Consider the following 22,824-nt stretch of genomic DNA (forward strand, 5'->3'; position numbering starts at 1 on the left):
TTAAAAGCATAATATATTATTCGTTTTAAAACCTTAGATTCTTTTCCTAAATTTTTATTGGTTGGTTAAAAAATTTGAGCCAATGCAATGATTTAAATCTGGAATATAATTTATTTATTATCCATTGGGTTATTCCTGAAGATCCATGTAAAACTCTTTTTAAAAGCGAAGCTTTTCTATAATAAGGGTCGGTCCGTCCGTCCGTACGTACGTCTTTAACGGATAGCTTTTTTCGTTAATTTAGGCATGTTAGAATTAGCCTATCGATTTCAAACTTTGCATGGTGATTCATGTAGTAGCTAGTTACGATTTAGAAAGCGTAGCAACTATATAATCATTACCAAATTTCCGTTCGTCCATAGATCTGATTTTTGGTATACTGATTCCTGGGACAACAAAGTATAATGTTGTAAGCGAAGCAACTCTATAATCAAGTCCTAAAAATGTAAGTATGTCCATAAACATTATCCTGTATCAAGCAGTTTTTCATAAAATTTACTTACAATTTTGCTCCGATTCTTATACATTTATATTCTGATTATTCAGTTCTGAAACTATAAAAGTGTTAATGTCAGTTTGTCCTACCGTTTCAGTGCTTCGCTTTTATGGATGTTGTCATCCTTATTTTTCACTAGATTGCAATAATCAGCTAATTGATAATTTAACATCCTAGTAGTTTTGCAGATGAATGTTATTTGCATATCTAATCAAATTTTAAATAAGTGATACATTATAAAAATTCTAGCGGCTGTGCCCGTTTTCAAGTAGTGGACAGAATAATGGCCAAAAACCAACCAAAGGCTTACAACTTATAATAGACTCAAACCATCCATGGACCTAAGGGAAGCTGCCCTTAATATGATAACTCAATCAGTTCAATAGTTTTTGTAATCTTAAGCTTCGTAGAAAAAAAACCTTAAACTTTGTATAACAAATTGGACTATAAATTACACTGGTACCACATATCTTAATTGTTGACTCAAAAATTTTAATTTAATTTGGGTTGAAAGTAGGACTGCAAAAATGTTTTAAAATTTATCTAAAGAAGGGGTAATTTTGTTTATCATCATTTGTACTGTAATTATTCTTTACAATGCACATAGGGGCAACAAGGGGCAACAATTCACCACCCCCAAATCAAGTTTTAAACATTCTATGAGTATTATCATACCCAATGTACATCAGATTTCAAAGGAATCGTAAAAATACGCTTTTTAAGTAAGCATTCTAATGCATGGAAGTCAAGAAATGCAAAAATTTTCTTAGAGAAAAAGGCATACTTTTTGTGTTTCACCAACTATTTTAAAAGTATTATAAAATCTCTTAGAATTAACGTAATTAGACAAAATAACTTCTGATGAGTCATGCATTACATATATTTTGACAGTATAAAAGAAAAAAACACAAATTGAAGAAATTAGTCTTAAATAATTCTAGTTGAAGTCAAGATTTTAGTTTTTATTTGTTTGTTTTTAATCAACATTTAAGAAGACAGTATGAGGAAACATGTTTTCACTGGTTGCCACCGACTAAAATTACGATATTTGATTACCCAAAGACATATCATAATCGCCTGTACTGGTCTCATTTACCCCCCCGCGCCCCCGTAGGGGTTTTTAGCCCGTTTTCTGAACGTGGGTTCACGAAAAGCTTGTAAGAAAAGGCGTTTAAATGCGCTTTTAAAGTAAAAACTTAAGATATAATTCAAATAAATAAAAGACACAGAAACATAGACATATTAGGAAATATTTATTCTGACTTAGAATTAAAGTTAATAATAAATATTTTCAAGTTCTATTGCCCAAAATGATGGGGAGGAGAGGGGGGGGGGCTAAACCTAAATCTAAACCTCTTTATGTTTGATGTTTTAATGTAACTAAATAATCGTTTCTATAGATTATTACAAATATCAGGGATCTAAAGGGGACAAAGGTCAATAAATTGTTGTACATCCCCAATGATAATACACAAAATTACCCCTTTTGTAGATTAAAGTTAGTAGTTAAAACGTTTAAACACACAACTGTAAAACTTTGGGGACTAGTGTTATAAACAGCCCAATGTCCCCTACCTCACTGCGAAAAGGTAAAGTTAATATGCAAATAACGTGAGGTTCTTATAATCATTCTAAATTTGAATTAGCAAGTAGTCTATCTGTCTGTCTATTGGTAATGCTTTGTTTTTAAATTATGTAGTTAGAGGGTATTCATGTTTAAAGTCAGCAGTTTTATTTAGAAAGGGAGGGGACTGTTAATTACACTAGTCCCCAAACTTCAAAGTTTTATAATAACGTTTTTATATTCGTTAGCATAAGAACTTCAGGAAATTTAATTGATTTTTTATTGGTTGGTTCATTAAGTGTTGTTGATGAGTGTCAAAACTTTTCAACCACTAATTGTCATCTACAGACAAATAATTTTGTAATATAATTTATTAAATATGTATTTATTAAATATGTATCAATATTGGGGATGTACATATTAATCGGTTATTGTTTTGTTCCTTAGATCCCTAGGTGTTAATATATAATACAAAGTAGCTTGATGTCTGTTTGTCTGTCCGCCCATCCCTTAAGATCTCGCTAACCACTAAACTGATTGAATTCTACTCTTCAGGGAATATATCTACTGGTCCTGTGGTTGTTTAAAGATCTTTTTCAAAAATAAAAATCCCCCTCAATTTTTTCATATTTCTATAATTAGGGTCGGTCCGTCCGTACGTCTGGTACAGTTAGCTTTTTTACTTAACTTAAACAGGCTAGAATTGTCCTATCGATCTCAAACTTTTCATGCTGATTTCTACAACAGTTAGGTACGACTTAGAAAGCACAGCAACTCTATAATCGTTACCAGAAAGTCCGTACATCCATTTATATCAAGCTGATTTTTACTTTTTTGACAACAAATAATGGTTTTGAATGTTAAAAATATCCTATTCATCTGATTTTTTGAATACTGATTCCTATTTTAATAACGTCTATTGTTATAAGCGAAGCATCTCTATAATCAAGTCCTAAAAACGTCAGTATGTACTTAAACAGTAACATGTATTTAATCAGTTTTAATTACAATTTTGTATAGACATGCATTAATATTCAGTTCTGACACTTCACAAGTGTTAATGTTCGTTTGTCCTTCCATTTCAGAGCTTCGCTTCTTTCATGGATGTTGTCATCCTTGTTCAATTACCTCTTGGGGCAAATCCCCTAGAGGCTAGGGGCGAAGCCGCTAGTATACATATAAACAGTAAACAAGAATCATAATATCATTATAAATATAGATATTAGTTAAAAAAATTTATGTAATCATGCCCACATTTATAATGGATTTATTAAACATAAAAATAAAGTGAAACTTGTAGCTTGCTAAAATAAGGATCCCCATCCACCCCCATTTACACCATCCCCTCCCCTCCTACTGAAATGAATTCCATGACCCCAAATTTGACACTTTGAACACTAAAATCGGACTACAATTAACCTAGTTACACTTTAAAGGGCCCAAAAAGCTAGTGATAGGGTAGCTGCGCTACTAAAAAATTCTCATATTGCTCTGATAACCAAAACCCCTAATTAGACATTTTAAACACGAAATTCAAGATAGTTGATGGATAGATAGATGGATAGATAGATGGATAGGTAGATGAATAGATATATGGATAGATAGATGGATAAGTAAATGGATAGACAGATGGATAGATGGATGGATAGATAGAGGGATAGATTGATGGATGGATAAATTGATAGTTGATGGATAAAGAGATGAATAGTTGATGGATAGATAGATGGATCGATATATAGATGGATATAGAGATGGATAGAGAGATGGATAGATAGATGGATAGATAGATGGATAGATAGATGGATAGATAGATGGATAGATAGATGGATAGATAGATGGATAGATAGATGGATAGATAGATGATAGACAGATGGATAGATAGATGGATAGATAGATGGATAGATTGATGGATAGATAGATGGATAGATAGATGGAAAGATAGATGGATAGGGTAAGGGGGGACTATTTTCGGGAGGGGTTAATCTGGTAATTTTCTATCTACCTTCATAATAATAGGTAGATGAATAGATATATGGATAGATAGATGGATAAGTAAATGGATAGACAGATAGATAGATGGATGGGTAGATAGAGGGATAGATTGATGGATGGATAAATTGATAGTTGATGGATAAAGAGATGAATAGTTGATGGATAGATAGATGGATCGATATATAGATGGATAGACAGATGGATAGATAGATGGATAGATAGATAGATGGATAGATAGATGGATAGATAGATGGATAGATAGATGGATAGATAGATGGATAGATAGATGGATAGATAGATGGATAGATAGATGGATAGATAGATGGATAGATAGATGGATAGATATATGGATAGATAGATGGATAGATTGATGGATAGATAGATGGATAGGGTAAGGGGGGGGCTATTTTCGGGAGGGGTTAATCTGGTAATTCTCTATCTACCTTCATAAAATGACCTTTATCTCCATGTTCCTTTCAAATGACAGAAAAAAACATTAAAGCAAATTTGTTTGTTGTTAAATTACCTACAAAAAAGTATAAAATGAAATTTTAAGGGTACTAAATAATTAAATCCCCTTTTTGGTTGATTTGCCCCAATGTGCAATGTTTTTATTAATTTCCAACTTTATGAAATGAAAATAATTATCTCTTTTCATTAAAACTAATATAAATACTTAATAAATATTTTCTTTATAATTATTAATAGCGAAGCTACAAAATAGTATTTCCAGTATGGCTTCGAAACCGATTAATATCCGCTTGATTAAAACTTGTTCTCAGCCATATTGAAAAGTCATGTATAGCAACGTATTACAGACAATCATCAACGAATATTAAAACAAAAATAATGAAATTAATACCAGTTTTGTTAGACTGGTCCTTCGACCCCTCGGTGCTGACTTGTTTTAATCTTATAATTTGTCATTTTAATATCCGCGAAAAGATGTCTTTAATACGATGCGGTAAATATCTATTACGTTTAAATATAAAAAGTAGATCAAGAATGTACAAATGTTTTAAAATTACAAAGGCAAATGACCATTAAAATACTGCATACAAAAGTTAAATTAAAAGTTGATTTTAGAAATATTTGTTAAAATCAGAGAACATTATTATGTACTGTACAATGAAATGACCTTTTTACATTTTCATCTTTGTTTTTTATAGAAAAGTAAAAAAAAAAACTTGATGAGTTTATTGATATTATTTTTACTCAGGTATAAGGTATAACCAACAAGTGAAATAAATTTAAAATAATATTTGGGGGGCAAATGTAGAGGTCGTCAATTTCACGGTGTGTTTACCCCCAACGACAGCTGAAAACCACGTATGGGTTTCGTGATTTTTTTCGAATTAATTAATTTCGTTATTGGTATAAGCTGATTTTTACCAGAGATTCTAAATCTAAGTAAAAAAGACCTAAAACAAAGGTTGCTAGATAAAGGGGTGAAGAAAGCAAAGTTTAATTTTACTTATTTTTAGTCGTAACTTCGTTATTAAACTGGGAAACAATATTAGATATTTATCGCATCGTAATATAAACAGCTTTCCATGGATATTAAAATTTAAAAAAATATGTTTAAAAACCAGTTTTGTTAGCCTGCGAGGGGCCAAATTTGGTACCAATTTGAAGCTATATAGAAACATTTTTAAGCACTCTAGCTATATCAGGAGCTAATATAATTGGTCGTTTAAAAATGTCAATAAGGACTGGAGATTATAAGGTTGGATGTTGCACCAGATTTTCATGTACTCTAACAAAGTGATAATCACAGCTGGCTAAAATATCGAGACCCCAAATACACTACCTTTGTATCATCGACTCCCTTCCTACTGGATTACCGAACTGACCTATAATAAATGATGTCCAAATTAGCAACCTAAATTGATGACAAATTTTCTCCTGACAATAAATCGACTTATTCTATATTCATACTAGCGGCTTCGGGATTTGGGGGGGATTTTTTTTTTTTTTTTTTGGGGGGGGGGTTGGGGGTGTCCCACCCCCCCCCCCCCAAGAAATTAGCATAAAACCACCACAGGACCATCAGGTGTAATCCTTGAAGAGTAGAATCCGATCGGTTTAGTGGTTACCAAGATCTCAAGGGACAGACAAACAGACGGACAGACGAACAGACATCATTCTAATTTGTATTATAGATTATAATCAAGAATAGGCAAATTGCATTTAAATAAAAACTAATTTTCTTCAAAATATTTTATACCCAAGTAACACATCCTCTCCCTGGTTGTGATTTACTAACAATCCTATTATTATACTAATACTATTTACAACTAATTAACTAATAATAATATAACAACTTAATATAAATGATAATTAGATAAACATGATAGTAATTCATCTAATATAAAAATTCTATATATTTAGTCAAAATTGTTATTTCAAGTATCTATAGGTAACGCTACAATAACATTTACAAAACCTATGGATTTTAGGGGAAAAGACAAAGTACGATAAATTTTAGTACACCCCCAATTATGAGTAACATAATTATCCCTTCTTAGTTCGTAAATAAAAAAGTTTTTGTAATATAATTTCTTACAGAGAAGACATTTTTAATAATTCCTATAACTATTAGGCGGTAGAAACACTCGCCGTGGCAGCCAAGAGCCTAGTGGCGGCGCCATAGCCCGCTCCCCGCCGATCGCCATGCACACCGACCATCATGATTTCGGCCATCCACACGGCGGCGGCGGCAAATTAACGCCAACCAGCCCACATATGGTGGGTGGTACCGTCAGCCCGGGTGGAATGGTAATGGGCGAGGACGGCATGCAGCGCAATAGCCGCCGAAAAATGGGCGGTTCTTATTCAACCTACACGGGACCGTCGCCGAATAACGGCTATGGCGGCGGAAACGGGGGTAATGGAATAGCCGGGCTGGTTGGGTTTATGCTGAATAATGATGGCGGCGAGCTGGTGGACACAAGCGGCCGCAGGATCAAGACTGATGCCTACACAAATTTGCTGGGCGGGGATGCGAATGTGGGGGGCGGCGGTGCTACCCTATAATTCAAGAGAAAAATGCGCGGGGGGAGGAGTTATCCACAAATATCCACACAAATCCTAAACAACAATATTTCTAAGTAAGTTTGTGTAATTGGATTTTATATTCAACCCTTTGTTTTGATTTTAATGATGATTTTACCACATTTGTTGTTTTTTTTTAACTAATATTTTCTTGTGATTTTGTGATTAACAATCTTTTGTTTTTAGAATAAAGTATAAAATATTATAATTTATTACCTCCTTAAAAGCTTTAGAGAACTTAAAGTAAACTATTGAGTATGTACTCTTTTATTTAAAAATTATCTGTATTTGCCAAAAAGTTTCTGATTGACATATGTATATTGTATAGCTCTGTACAAAATCTTTTTGGTTGAAGTCGACTTCAATATTTCATAATCTAGATTTCTCACAAAGGGAGGGGACATTAGATTCTAAATTATATTAGTACCCAAAGTTTTATAACCAAGTTATCTATTTCGTTGGATACTTTTTTTAGTTAATTTGTTCCTAAGTATTTCAACCAATGCAATGATTTAAATATACAGAAGGTAAATGGTTTTATTATCTTTGGGGATGTATATCAATTTATCGTCCATTGTCTTATTCCTGGGTATCATAAAGTAAACTCGTAAGTACATTTACTTAAGTAAAAGTTTATTTTCAAAAAATGCTGAACCAATCAAAAAGCTAAAAAATGGTAGAAATATTATTTTTACATATTCAGCAATATTCTTCACCATTCAAATTTATATAAAGTCAATAATAAAATCGACGAAGTCCAATATGTACCACTTTTGACTCCTGTGACGTAATAAAAATGAGGGATTCTCCATCTCTTTGTTAGGGGTTTTCTTTCCCAGTTCTTCTCTTATCTTTCTCATTTATAAGACGTCACAGGAATCAAAAGTGGTACAAATTGGGCTTCGTCATAAAATCAATTATTAGTACTACCAAGAACGTCAAAAAACCTCATTCGTTGGCTAAAACTTTTGACTCTTAAAGTACATTGACAATCCTACAGAGTTCATAGTTTTGCCAATAATTTAAATCTAAATTAGGGCTAATTTTGTTGTTCATAATTGGTGTGTATTGTACATCATTTTATGTTACTCCCTAAAAATTCATTTTATGTTAGGAATCGTTTTTATCGTATAATTTGAAAGTTAGAAATTATGTGGTATTTCAAATTTAATTTCTTATTTTGAATGATGTCATATTAGTCAAAACTAAATATATCATATACTTTTTATTTTTAGTATTTTACTATTTAAACCATGTATCTTTTACTCATATTGACATCATTAAAATACTTCTTACATTGCATTTGAACTATATTTAGACTAGCGGCTTGGCCCCTAGCCTCTAAGGGCTTTTTCCCCAAGAGGTTTGATCAACCCATTTTTTATATTTTAGATTTAAAAAGAAAAAAGTAAAAAAAAAAAAATTTCGGGGGGGGGGGGGGTTAGTCTACACTCCCCAAGAAAATAACTTAAAACCACCACAGGACCAATAGGTACATATATACCATGAAGAGTAGAATCCAATCGGTTCAGTGGTTACCTAGATTTTAAGCTTCAGACAGACATCATTGTATTTTGTATCATAGATAAAAGTAATGTTAAAAAACACACAAAAAAAAGAAAGACAAACAGACAAAGTGAGTTATACAGCAGATGTTTTGTTTTCTCGTATTCATTCGAATCCAGTGGATAGGAACTGGTTTTCATCCATGTCATAAGCATCGTATTATCTCCAGCTTTCTACGAATATAAAAATGTACCTCGGCACCTCAGGGCTAAAAAAAACTGGTTTTAATCTCATAATTGTACATTCTATATCCGCGGAAAGCTGTTTATAATACGATGAAAGAAATAACTATTAAAACTTTAATAAACAAAATAAGCTTGTCGGACAAAGTCAGTTATATAATGGATGCTCAGTAATACAGAAAATTATCATAAAAATTTTGAGCTATCTATCTTAAAAAGCAGTCAATAAAATACCAAATCCTTATAAGCGTTACGGACAGTTTAAACGGCAGATAAAGTGAATCGTAAGGTTGCCTCGCTCCAAAAAAGGGCCTAAAATTAAAGTTTGCTAAATAAAGGGGGGGGGGGGGTGAGGGAGTAAACTATTACTTTATCTATTTACTAGCGGCTACGCCCCTAAAGGCCTCTAGTGGCAATTTAAATGTTTTTTTTTATTATCTCAAACTCGATTTTTTGTAATTTCTCTTGGGAGGGTGGTGGTACTCTCCCACAAAATAGTTATAAACCTTCCCAGGACCTATGCGAAACTAACCTGTTGAGGAGAACCCGATCGGTTCAGCGGTTAGCGAGATCCTTCGGTACAAACATACAAACATAAAGACAGACATCCTGTTACTTTATTAAAAGGATTTAGTCGGTACAGGCTTAATTCATGTTCTTTTAACTTAATTAAAACGTTTGATGCACATTTCATAAAAATATATTTTATAAAAATTTAGAATTGAATTAAGGTCTTAAAACACTTTATTCGCCAAATTTATGAATTAGGGAAAAATAAATATTTTTATGTAGAAACTACATTTTGAAAAGTGAAGATCAATAAATCAGATACACAAACGAAAACATAAAATCTTTAACAAAGTTTAAAGGGTGTTTAGTCGTATTTTCACATTAGTTTTTATAGTTAAGCAAGGTTAAGTTGGGTAAGGCCCTGCAATGGCTACAAATAGGAAAAAGCTACTGTGAAAATACGACGAAACGCCCCTTAAGAGGCGTTGCCACCAAAAGGGATTATTGTTATAGGAATCATCAAGTATAGTTGGATATAATATAAGCTAATTATTACGGACCGACATTATTATCGAAAAGCTTTGTTATTAAAATGATAGACAGTTCAGTCAAGTAAAAAGCAGTTTCCGGCTTCTATTGAAATAACAAGTAAAAAGTAATCTTGTTCAATCAATACACTATTCAATTCTTATCTCAATTGATTTTATAGTTAATTCATTTTTATCCCACAGTAAAATTAAGAAAAAGTTTTAACAAATTTATTTCTTTTGATGAATTAATTTAATAAACAACACGTTATTCGTTGGATTAACATTTTGATTGGCTGGTTACAAACTGTCAGTACTTTTCCCGCCAAATATTCTAATTCAATAATTGTGTTTATTATAATTGGGAATATACATAAATGTACAAAAGAGTAAAACACTAGAGGGAGAAAGGGTAAAAAAACTGTATCTCTCCATCGCATCAACCTTGTGCAACCTTTCTATTGGGTCATTGAAATCAACAAGTAACAGATAATAATTTACAAACAGACAAAAAGGTCATTGAAAAAGAAAGGGAAGTAGTTGTCTGTATATACATCGATACTATAGATCTGTTGGTTAGACCCTCTGTTTGAAATTCGGACAGTTCCTGTTAAAAAAGAACAAAATTAAATTCTGAGAATTTACAAAATTGTGAGTTAACATATAAAATTCTTTTTTTTTCACTTTAAATAAAATCATGGTTGGTGCTTTCCCTAAAGTGACTAGCAAGTACAGAACACCCACTCTATTTTTAAATTTATTTTTAACACACTAAGGTGAACATTAAAACACAGAAAATTAACCGCCATCTCTTGATTTATTTTCAATTTATCCTATAAAAAAACTACATAGAGTGAGCAATTAAACATGTTATTTTTATTTGATAAGTCCAATACACAGTGTTTCATGTAAAAAAAAAACAATCTTAAGTTAGTTATAAATAAACTAGCGGCTTCGCCCCTAGCCTCTAAAAAAAATTGGGTGGGGGGATTTTTTTGTTTTTTGGGGGTTGGGGGTGTCCGACCCCCCAAGAAAATAGCTTAAAACCACCACAGGACCAATAAGTATATACCCTGAAGAGTAGAATCCGATCGGTTCAGTGGTTACCGAGATCTTAAGGGACAGACAGACAGACGGACAGACGGTCAGACGGACAGACGGTCAGACGGACAGACAGACATCGTTCTACTTTGTATTATAGAAAGACATGATGCTTTAATAAGCATAAATTGCACCTCTTTCTCTACCCCTACGAATACAAAGCCTTTAGATGCTAAGAGCACATCAGCTAGTTTCTAAAAACAGGAGTGTATATGTGAACCAATGTAAAAATTAGAGATGCTCCCAATTATTATCCAATTCTATCTCATTTTAATTCCATGTGAGTTCTACTTTTCAGTCCAGGTTATTCTATCTGTCTACCTGCCCGTCTATCTGTCTGTCCATCTGTTAAAAGGGATAGTCCACAAAACTATTTGATTTGAAGGAGATATTCTTATTCGTAAACAACAATCAAGAATTGATAATAAAGTCCCCAAAAAGCGAATTAAATTAAGAAAAAAGGTATACAAACTTTGTGGTTCAGTAAAATATTATGTCTAATGTCCCCTCCCTCCCAGGATCGGTCCATAATTTAAAAAGGAGAGAGAGAGAGAGATAGAGAGAGAGAGAGAGAGAGAGAGAGAGAGAGAGAGAGAGAGAGAGAGAGAGAGAGAGAGAGAGAGAGAGAGAGAGAGAGAGAGAGAGAAAGAGAGAGAGAGAGAGAGAGATGAAGTAAATTACTTTTGGAAGTGTGGACTGTAAAGGGAAAGAAAGAGAGAGTTAGCAGTCAAAAGCAGAACTTTTCTTAAATCAATTTGTAAAGATTTCTTTTTATGTTAAAAAGTTTTTTCTATTTGAAGAGTAATTGCATTATGTTCCAAGGATGTCAAGAAAATTGACATAATTTTCTCTTGATTGCCCCCTTTCAGATTAAAATACTTTTAAGTTGTTTCATAGGGACATGGATGACGTATGGATATAGCCTAATTACATAGGTGCTGCGCTACTTTAATAAACTTAAGATTCAAGAATGAATGAATAGTATCAAAGAAAAATTAGTTTTTTTCTTATATATAAATATGACACAAAAAATTTTTATTATCGTCTTAGAATTTTTTTTTTCATTTTTGAAAATTTGAGTACCCCCCCCCCCCCCCCCTCCCCCCAACAACAACAAACAACTCTGGCCGTAGCGCTCGGCTCCCTAGCCTGCCTAGCCGCAGCGCTTGGCCCCCTTGCCTGCCTAGCCCCAGCGCGCTCGGCTCCCTAGCCTATAACCTAAACTAAAATAGTTGTTCGTTGTATGGGGGGGGGGGGGGGAAGAGAAAACGCCAAAAAATTAAGTAGCATAATAAAGTTTGCACAATACTACCCAAAATATCCCCCAAGAGATTTTGCTGATATTTGTCTAGAATTCAAAAATGACTTATAAGAAAGATAAAAGCTCAATCACTGGCTCTTTTAGCTTTTTTATTTATGGAGTGAAAACACAACATATTAAGTATCATAATAAAGTTTGCACCATGCCACATAAAATATCCGCTGAGAGGTTTCGTTGATTTTTTTCTAGAATTATTGGCCTGATGATCAAACCTTTATCTACGTATGGATATATCCTAATTATAGATTAGCTGCGTCAATAAAATAAACTGAAGATGTAAGTTTGAATGAATAGTATAAAAGAAAATAAAAAAGCTGAATCAATTGCTCTTTAAGATTTTTTATGTTTAAAATAATGACATCACATATTAATTAGCATAATAAAGTTTGCACCATGCCACATAAAATATCCGCCAAGAGGTTGCGTTGACATTTTTCTAGAATTGATGGCCTGATGATCAATCCCTTATCAATGTATGGACATAGCCTATTTATTTAGTAGCTGCGCTAATAAAATAAACTGAAGATGCAAGAATGAATGTATAGAACCTGAAAAAAAGCTGAATCAATTGCTCTTTTAGCTTTTTTTTATAAGTATAGAATGATGACACTACATATTTTATTAGCAAAACTACTCTATAATACACTTTGTATGTCAATCTGTCTGCCAGTCAATCCGTTTCCCTATGGAATAAATATAATTCATTAAGACTACTACTGATTCTTTTGTGAAGTTAACATTTACAAATAATCATCTAGTAAATAATATATTTGGTCTAAACACGATTCTTTAAATATATGCATATTAAAACACTTCAATTCATATTTAATTTTTTAAATTAGAAGAAAAAATATTCTTGATGTATGACCACTGGACATTTGTTCTTTGCTCACTTTGTCCATCCATTCATAGATTCTTTAATGCTTTGCCACTCATGGATGTTGTCACCCTTGTTTTCCAAATTGAACCTAGTGACATTTACTAGTGACCAGGGACAAGGGAATGATATTCTGACAAACAATTATAATCAAAAATTTCCCCACAGCCCCCTTTCCCTCCCCTTCTTACCCACCCCTCTTCAGTTAAATGAAACACTTTAAAAGGTTTTGTGATTTTTTGTGGAAAACTTTAAAAGGTTTCGTGATTGTTTTGTAGAATTTATTGTTAGAAAATCTACCCCTGACTAATGACAAACAATTTTTTTTGATAGGTAATTATTCAGGGATATAAGGAATAAGACAAATGATAACAAAACTACATATACCCAAAATGTTAATAAACAAAATTACCACTGCACTGGTGTAAAATAAGTTAATGGTGGAAATGTTTAAACACTATAGCAATGGTCAATATGCTAATTTTTAATGGATACATAGGATCATCATCAGACACATCTCTCTTTTTGACTGTGAAGGCCAGAGAATATGGACACCTTGTTTCTCCATGAATTCCTGCTGTCTTTGGCAAGTTTCTCAGCTTCTCCCCATGTTAATTCCAAATTAAAGATGTCCTTTTCAGTGCTCCGCCTGGCCAAACAAAATATCAAAAGAAGACGTATCAACTTTTTCACTTTTTATTTAAGATAGCTAGCCGGTTCTTTTAGTAAGTAGTAGATGTAAAATTTTTCATAGAATTCAGATATGCAATCGGTTTTTTTGTAGACCTCTTATTTTTTAAGTAATTTAAGTTTTTTTAAAAAATAATTAAGTCGGTTTTAAGGTACTAAAACGCAACAAAATAAAAGAAGAAAATGCCCAGTATGAATCAAAACTTTGAAGTAAAATATAATCTCCCACAGGCATAAAAAATATGGGTTCATATATACCTTTAGAATCAGAAAAAATATTACGAATCTATTGTAAGCAAAATTGAAAAAAGTAGAAAAATAGAAATAATAAAAATGACCTAACGTATTTTTTTTTACAGGTAACACTTAATTGTAACTATTAAACTAGCCAATCACAAGTCTCAAAAATTGACTAATCGGGAAGCTTAACCTCAAAACCTCAACCAATAGAATTGACAAAAAAAAAGGATAATGTTCATAGAATATATACAATAGATACTACAATGAAAATAGTGATACTTACATAACATGTAAAGAACGAAAAATTATGAACAAATATGCTTCAATCTGTTTATAAACTTCAAAACAATGCAGTTAAAAATGCTTTATTGTTTCTTGTGTTTAAAAAATATCTGTTACATTGTATGTATATTTATTTAGGTTTATTTCAAGTTTCAAGTTTTCAAGTTGTTCAACCCTTTAAAGCCAAAAATTATGATTCTTAAAATAAACTTATATTTTTTATTATAGTTTTATAAAACTTTTTCAATTTAGCTTACAATGGATTCATAATATTTTTCTGATTCTAAAGTTATATATGAACCCATATTTTTTATGCCTGTGGAAGATTATATTTTACTTCAAAGTTTTAATTAAACCGAGGTTAAAAAAATTGATTTCTTCAATAATTACTCAACATAATTTTAAAAGTAAGATGTCAAATTAAAGATCTTACTATTTTTGTTCATACTGGCCATTTTCTTCTTTTATTGTGTTGCGTTTTAGTACCTTATAACCGACTTAATTATTTTTTTAAAAAACTTAAATTATTTAAAAAATAATAGGTCTACAAAAAAAACCGATTGCATATCTGAATTCTATGAAAAATTTTACATCTACTACTTACTAAAAGAACCGGCTAGCTATCTTAAATAAAAATTGAAAAAGTTGATACACCTTCTTTGAGCTGTTTGCTAAGACCAAGTGCAATAGTATTGAAGCATAAGTGAAGCAGAAGAAGAATAAAAGACTTAGGTGGCTAGGACATGTGCTCAGAATGGAACAAAATAGGTTTCCAAAAAAGTGCTTAAAATGGAACCCCACCACTGGTAAACGTAATCGGGGACAACCAAAAATGACCTGGAGGCGGATACATAGGATATGTGGGTCGTAAATTAAGTTTGCTAACATAGACATCATTTATTGGTCAATGGTCAGTTCGTTTATCCTGTAGGAGGGGAGGGTTTGGGATAAAGATAATAAAGCGTCTGCAATTGCATCCTAAAAGTATAAAAAAAAAGTTTATTTTTTTTCTAATATTTCTAAATAAAAGGCTTTATTCAAACTGATAACTAAAATATAAAAAATTAAATTAAAACAGAAATATAAACAAGGATGACAACATCCATAAGTAGCGAAGCACAAAAATTGTGGATGGGAATACGTAGAAGTAGATTTAACATGTATTTATTAAAATCAAGAATAAATTTATTGGAGAATATAAACACGAAACCTTGTATTATTATGTATGATAAATTACATACTAGATGCACATAACAATGGGAAAAAATATTTTTAAACTGTTAATGCAAAAAAGTTTTAAAATTGGACCAAAAATACCAATTGGACCAAAAAAGATATGGGGAAATATGTCAAACATATAAAAATAGCCAAAAACTTGCTAAAAGGTACTTTGGCTGCCATTGTTTCTTTTCTTAAAACGCCAGAAATTTAATTTCAATATCTTTAACTGAAAATTTTTTGAAAATTGGACCATAAACACCAAAGATATGGGTAAAAATGTGAAAAATATAAAAATAGCCAAAAACCTGCAAAAAGGCAGTCTGACTGTCATTGTTGTTTTCTTAAAACAACAGGAAATTTAATTTTGATATCTTTAACTGAAAAAATTTCGAAAATCGGACCATAAACACCAATGATATGGGGAAAATTGTGAAAAATATAAAAATAGCCAAAAACCTGCAAAAAGGCAGTCTGACCGTCATTTTTGTTTTCTTCAAATGATGGGAAATTTAATTTTAATATCTTTAACTGAAAAAATTTTGAAAATCGGACCATAAACACCAAAGATATGGGGAAAATTTAGAAAATATAAAAAATAGCCTAAAACCTGCTAAAAAGCAGTCCGACCGCCATTGATGTTTTATAGTTAATTGTGCTCCTTAATTTCAGCTCTCTATCTTTTATAGGATGCGAGAAAATCACGTTTCCCCCAATTCATTAATTACGGACGGACGGACAGACGGACGGACGGACATAGTGAATTATAGAGTAGCTTCGCTACTAAAAAGAATATTTTAAAGTACGTAAAAAAGAAAACTTTAAAGTTTTAAGCATGATATTGTCATCATATAAATTTACGGGATATTAATAAAGATAAATTTACTTTAAAGCTAAAATAAAGGCAAGATGTCATGTATAATACAATGGACGATAAATTTCTATATAAAACCCCAACGATGATAAACAAAATAACAAAATTGTAGACTTAATGTTTTTAGCCAAAGAATACGATAAGTGGGTAATAAAACTTTGAGTACTAGTGTAATTTACAGTCCAATGTCCCCTCCCTTCTCTGTCAAAATTTAATCTTCCATTGTCCTATCACCTTGTTATCACAAGTTATATAAATCCTAAAATTTATGTTTGTCTAATAAATTATTAATCCAATTTCACTTGGCATTTTAGCTCGGATGAAAATGTATCGGATTAAGTCGAATGGATATTGTATTACTTGGATCTTACACCTGATTTTCGTGTACTTAATTAAAGTGATACTCGTAGCTGGCTAAAATAACAATACCCCCCATCTCCTTCCCTACTACTGTAGTGGAATGGACTGACCAATAAAGAAGAACCAATATATTAACCTAAATTGATGACAAAATTTCGGCCTTGTCATAATATCCACGTATTATATATCCATTATTGTATCTTATAAACTGATATTTCAAAATTCTAAAGTTGTTATTCCACAAATTTTCTTTTTTAAACAAGGATATATTACGTCCCTAAAAAGTGTAGCAACTATATACAAATAACTGTTTTCAATAACAGTAAACTTTAATACAATAATGATATAATAAGATTTTTAGGGGCACATTTAAAGATTGTTTATCTAAAAATTTATAAAAAATTTAATAGAAATAGAAATATATAATATAAATATAAGAATTTTAGAATAAAGTATCATAAAATAGATTCTTTTTCATTATAGCTTCGAAACCGATTAATACCCGCTGGATTAGAACCGGTTCTCAGCCATACTGAAAAACCATTAGCATTGTAACACAGACAATTTCCCACGAATATTAAAATAAAGATAAGAAAATTAATACTAGTTTTGTTAGCCAGGGCCTACTTATTTAAAGCTGTCTATAATACGATGCGATAAAAAAACTATAAGACTTTCCACCACATTTATTTAATCTCTGTAAATATTTTATTTATTTTTGTTTGCTGGATAAAAAATGGATTAGAAAAGTTATTTTATTGGCAGTAATTCTCAGGGATCTCAGGGGATAAGACAATGGCCGATAAATTGATGTACATCCCAAATGACAATACACAAAATAACCTCTTCTAAATATTACAATTAATGGTTGAAACTCAACCTAATTAACCAACCAATTAAGATTTAATAAAAGATTCCCAACGAAAAGGGAAACCTTATTATAAAACTTTGGGGACTAGTGTAATAAACAGCTCAATGTCCCCTCCCTCCCTGAGTAATTATCTCCTTATCTAATTGTATGGTTCACATTATTTTTTCTTGGAAAATTGCAGGGAGGGAGAGGACAGTGCGGGTTAATTAAATCTTTTCCCCTTCTTTTCTGTTACAAAGTTTGAAGAAAAAATATTTGGATCTACTACAGTTCACGGTAAAATATTTCTGGTAAGCAATAATTCCAAAAATCTATGAATTTTAAAGGCTGCTAGCTGCTAAACGGCTGAACGTACAGATCATGCTCGCACACTGTTTTAAGCGGCATAAGAAGGCCTACAAATAATCTGGAATAGCCATAAATCAATAATGCATAATTATCTCGCAGTGCAAAGAAATGCGCGAAAAATACCTATTTTACGAGTTTTTTCTTCCGTGAAGCTTTCCCTTTGCATAATTGGATCTTGGCTATTCCAGATTATTTCTAGGCCTTCTTATTCCGCTTAAAATGGTGTGCGAGTATGATCTGTACGATCAGCCGTTTGGCAGCTAGCAGCCTTTAAAATTCATAGATTTTTGGAAAAATTTATCCACTCTTAAATCACTTTGATACTGTAAAAAATTATGATGTAATCATCAAAATCTTGATTGGTTGATACAAACCTGCAAAATGTTTCAACTTTTCCACCATTCATTTTAATGTAATTTTCTGTATATTTAGCTTCATTGTCTTATCCTTTAAGATCCCTGCCTTTTTACCGCATTTAAACTAAACAATTCTGCCAATAAAAGTTATTTATTGTATCGTATTGCAGACAGCTTTCAAGGGATAGTAAAACAAAACATTATTTTCTGTAATACGATACAATACAATATTTTTCAGTATGGTTCATCACCGGCTATAATCCAGCGGATATTAATCTGTTTCAGAGCCATAGCTGGAAAATTTCTAATCCAATTTTTTGCCAATTTTGAACCTTTGTTAACCTAACCTAATAAAACCTTGTATTGTGCTGCAAGCAGTATTTAGCTATCCTGGCCCCAACAACCCGAGTATACCAGCGGCTGTGGTGCCTCAGCAACAGACAACTAGCAACAGCAGTGGTGGTGGTGGTGGTAGCCCTCCAACCTTCTCTGGAAATACCGGAGCTAGTCCTCCAGGTGGTCACAATAATACTTTCAACTGACGTGATTCTGACGTACAGACATACCTTAACTTACAGAGAAGCTGCACTTATTTGATGGCTAATAAACTTTTGATATGACATACAATTAAAATGCATTCACGACTGACAGTTTTGTTCGAATGAAGTATAAGAATTTATGACGTGCCTAGGGTTTTGCCTTCGAAACAAAATTTTATGATAGGATTGACACCCCATTGCACCCCCTTTGCACTGCAGGCCTATAAACTTATGTATAAGACTACAATAATGTAATACTCGCATCTGGCTAAAATAAACTATTCCCCCAATCTATCCCCATTACTTCATCCTCTCCCCTCCAATGACATGAAAGAACAGACCAATAAAAGAGCTCCATATTAACAAGCTTAATTCACAATTTTTGCCCTGACATTATATCCACGTGTATTCTATATCCATTGTTAAAGTATAATGTGACCACCTGACTATCTTAGCATATTCCAATGGTCCATCTTCAAATTCGAGCGGTCAGTCTTCTTATAACAATTCAGGTCAATTATGAATGGATAGTTACATCATATTTGCTAGATTATTTAAGTATGCCGTTTTTTTTTTAAATATATGTAGTATTTTAACTACGTTTTTAGGTCAATTTGCCCATTTTACAAAATAAGAAGGAACTCATATCTAAAATTGGGCCGTAAATGACACCAGTACCCAAGGTTTTATAACATGCTATATCATTGGTTTATGATGATTGAGTTTGTTTCGCTTATTGTCTTTTAACTCAAAATTCCTAGGACGTTTATAACAATATTGTATCTAGCATACTTGTAACTATACCTGGATTGACAGGCGGCAGTGGACTGGCCAGCGGTCTTGCTGGCGGTCTAGCGGGCTGGAGCAGCTCCTGCTGGCGGCCCAAACTGTCCAACCTGCGCAAAAAATCCATCTCTCTTGATGAGAGTGGTCATTATCACAGTTTGCCCGGTCACACCATGCATGGAGGCAGTGGTCATCAGATGACCGGGAGCAGCAGAGTGGCTGGCAGTCATTTCGCCGCATCATACCTACATCAACATCCTGGCGGATACTCGAGCACGGGCAGGCTAAACCAGTTCTACCCATGTTAGTATAATTTTTTTGTGGATTTCTGAATTTGCCGCCAAAATTAACCAATCATGTGTCGCCGTGTACAAATCAGCTGATTTTAAAATTTCTTTTGACAAAGAAGACATGTGATTGGTTAATTTTTGCGGCACCCTAAAAAATTCTGAAATTTAAAATAAAAAGACGGGAATTGTGAAAATATCGATACAAATTAAGTGTAGAGTTTTATAATGATGTCCTCCTTTCCCAAAAAATTATCTGGCTAATTTTTCATTTTTTTTCACCGCCTTCATTTCAGCGCAGAAATATACAGGTTAAAGGACAGTGAGCTTTATAGAACATGCTTTGCTAATAATGTTCCCCGATATTTTATGTTGCATGATAAAAATACCCTTTTTAAAAAGTAATATAGACTATTTTAAAATAAAACCCGTTTATAACCCTTTTAGAACCCTTGCATTAATATAAAGATCAGATTAAGACCTGAGCTATTATTTAGAATTTTAAAAAATTATTGTTTTTAAAAGAAAATTAAAAGCATGTATTTTGTTAACTTATTTTTGTTGATATAATTTAGATTTTGTAAAGGTAAGTTGTTAAAAAAGATGATTACATCTAATAGTAGCGAGTTTATTTAATGCGCCAGATAAAGTATTTGAAACAAGGATGACAACATCTATAAAAAAAGGATTTAAAAATCACTGTTTAACAAAAGGAGTAGATAATCAGTGACCATAAAGTTTGGAAGTACGAAAGAGAGAGAGTGAAAATCCTTATACTAAAGTAACAGGATGTTTGTTTGTCTGTGTGTGTGTCTGTGTATCTGTGTGTCTGTACCCAAGGATCTCGCTAACTGCTGAACCGATTGGGCTCTCCTCAACAGGGTAGATTGTCATATGTCCCGGGAAGGTTTTTAACTATTTTGGGGGAGGGTACCACCACCCTCCCAAGAGAAATCACAATAAAATAAAAAAAAAATTGAAATATTTCCGCTGCATAGTGTCGCTAGCGTAGTCGCGCTGCGTAGATGCATGAATTTAACAATTGATAACATAGACAAGTTATTTCTCAAATTAGATAGTAAAAATAAAAAAAAAACATTTAAAGGCCACTAGAGGCCTCTAGGGGTGTAGCCGCTAGTATATATATAAAATAACGAAATTTCATATTATCTTTGTCTTTTGTAACATGACCAACAGACTAATCAAATTATATACTGGATGCAAATTGGCACAGGAAACCCTTACCAGATATTTAAATCATTAATCCTGAATAGCAGCTGAGAAATTCATGCTTTCCCCATTACTTACGGTCATATGGAAGGATATTTATATATTAGCTTTTCTACCGAAAAAAAAATTATAAAACCATATCTGATTCAAAAATTTTAAAATTTGTTTTTGAGAAGTAAATAAAATATCAATTTAATCAAAATGCTGAAGAAATATAACGCGTTTTAAAATTTTTTTACACTCAAATGTAATTTTATAGTAAATAAAATTAGATTTTAGAAAAATATTTTTTAGGTAATTTAATAAAAAATTCAAAACTTACTTTTGTTTGTGAAAAGTGTCAAAAAATTTAAGTGCGAAATAGAAAAGAACAAAAATATAGCAACATAACTAATAAATTGAACAATAAGTTTTGGTAAATTTTGATTTAAATGGTAAAATGTTATTGGTTTGCCTAAAATCTTAGGGTTTTTATCGAATATTCAGTTTAATTGACACTTTGTTGGCCATTGACACTTTATGAAAATACTAGCGGCTACGCCCCTAGAGGCCTCTAGGGGCACTTGAGGAGAAGAGAGTAGAATTTGATAACCCAACTTCTTATTTTAGATTTTAAAAGAAAAAGTTAAAAAAAAATTTTGGGGGGGGGATTTTAAATCCTTTTTTTGGGGGGTGTGGGGGTGTCCCACCCCCCAAGAAAATAGTTATAAACCTTCCCGGGACCTATAAAAAGCTACCCTGTTAAGGAGAACCCGATCGGTTCAGTGGTTTGCGAGATCCTTCGGTACAAACAAACACAGAGACACACAAACATCCTGTTACTTTAGTATTTTAATAGAATTTATTATTTTTCTTGTATTCAAAAATAGTCTAAAACCATCGGATTTCTCCATCAACTGTCCCTATTCGCTGTTTGTGCGTGTTATTTGACGTGTGGCGTTCTAAATTTTTAATCATTTCAATTCCAAAATTTCAAACTTTTTTTTCTCACTTTTTTTTCACGGATCTTAGGGGATAAGACAATGAAGATATATTTGTACACTTTGAAAATGATAATATATAGATTACTTCTTCTATCGAATAACATCTTTGGTTAAATAGTTTGGTCATTGCTTGTTTAAACCAACCAATCAGCAGTCCAAAAAGCATCGAATAAGTTAACGTGGTTCTTAATCTTTGGATAATTTATAAGTCTGTATAATACACTCTTCTTCCCTGTTTTTAAAAGCGAAGCTTTTCTATAATTAGGGTCGGTCCGTCCGCCCGTCCATCACAAACGGATAGCTTTTTTCGTTAATTTAGGCATGTTAGAATTGTCCTATCGATTTCTTTAGTAGTTAGGTACGATTTAGAAAGCGTAGCAACTCTATAATCAAAACAAAAATGTCTTTACGTCCATTTTAAACATGTTGATTTTTTTACTTTTTTAACAACAAATTGTTATGTGATCTAATCATCTGATTGATCTGATTTTCGGTATGTTGATTCGTGGAACAACAAATTATAATGTTATAAGCAAAGCAACTCTATAATCAAGTCATTAAAAATGTAAG

The 22,824-nt window shown here is 32.3% G+C and overlaps 1 protein-coding gene across 10 annotated transcripts in view; it reads left to right on the forward strand.

Annotated features, from left to right (window-relative positions):
• The window catches only part of Stacl (SH3 and cysteine-rich domain-containing protein), a 242,260-nt gene that overhangs the window by 204,940 nt on the left and 14,496 nt on the right, over nucleotides 1-22,824 (forward strand). For 6 of the 10 annotated variants that reach the window (XM_080169796.1, XM_080170359.1, XM_080169871.1 and 3 more), the window contains 3 exons: nucleotides 18,808-18,945; nucleotides 19,424-19,480; nucleotides 19,785-20,057. The exons of 2 other annotated variants lie outside the window; for them this stretch is intronic. In XM_080169796.1, the coding sequence (XP_080025922.1) occupies nucleotides 18,808-18,945; nucleotides 19,424-19,480; nucleotides 19,785-20,057 (468 nt within the window). 2 more of the 10 variants (XM_080170294.1, XM_080170150.1) reach the window with 2 other exon arrangements.

The sequence above is a fragment of the Acartia tonsa genome, chromosome 1 (genome assembly GCF_053477335.1).
Source record: "Acartia tonsa isolate MP-2025a chromosome 1, ASM5347733v1, whole genome shotgun sequence".
Lineage (NCBI taxonomy): Eukaryota > Metazoa > Arthropoda > Copepoda > Calanoida > Acartiidae > Acartia > Acartia tonsa.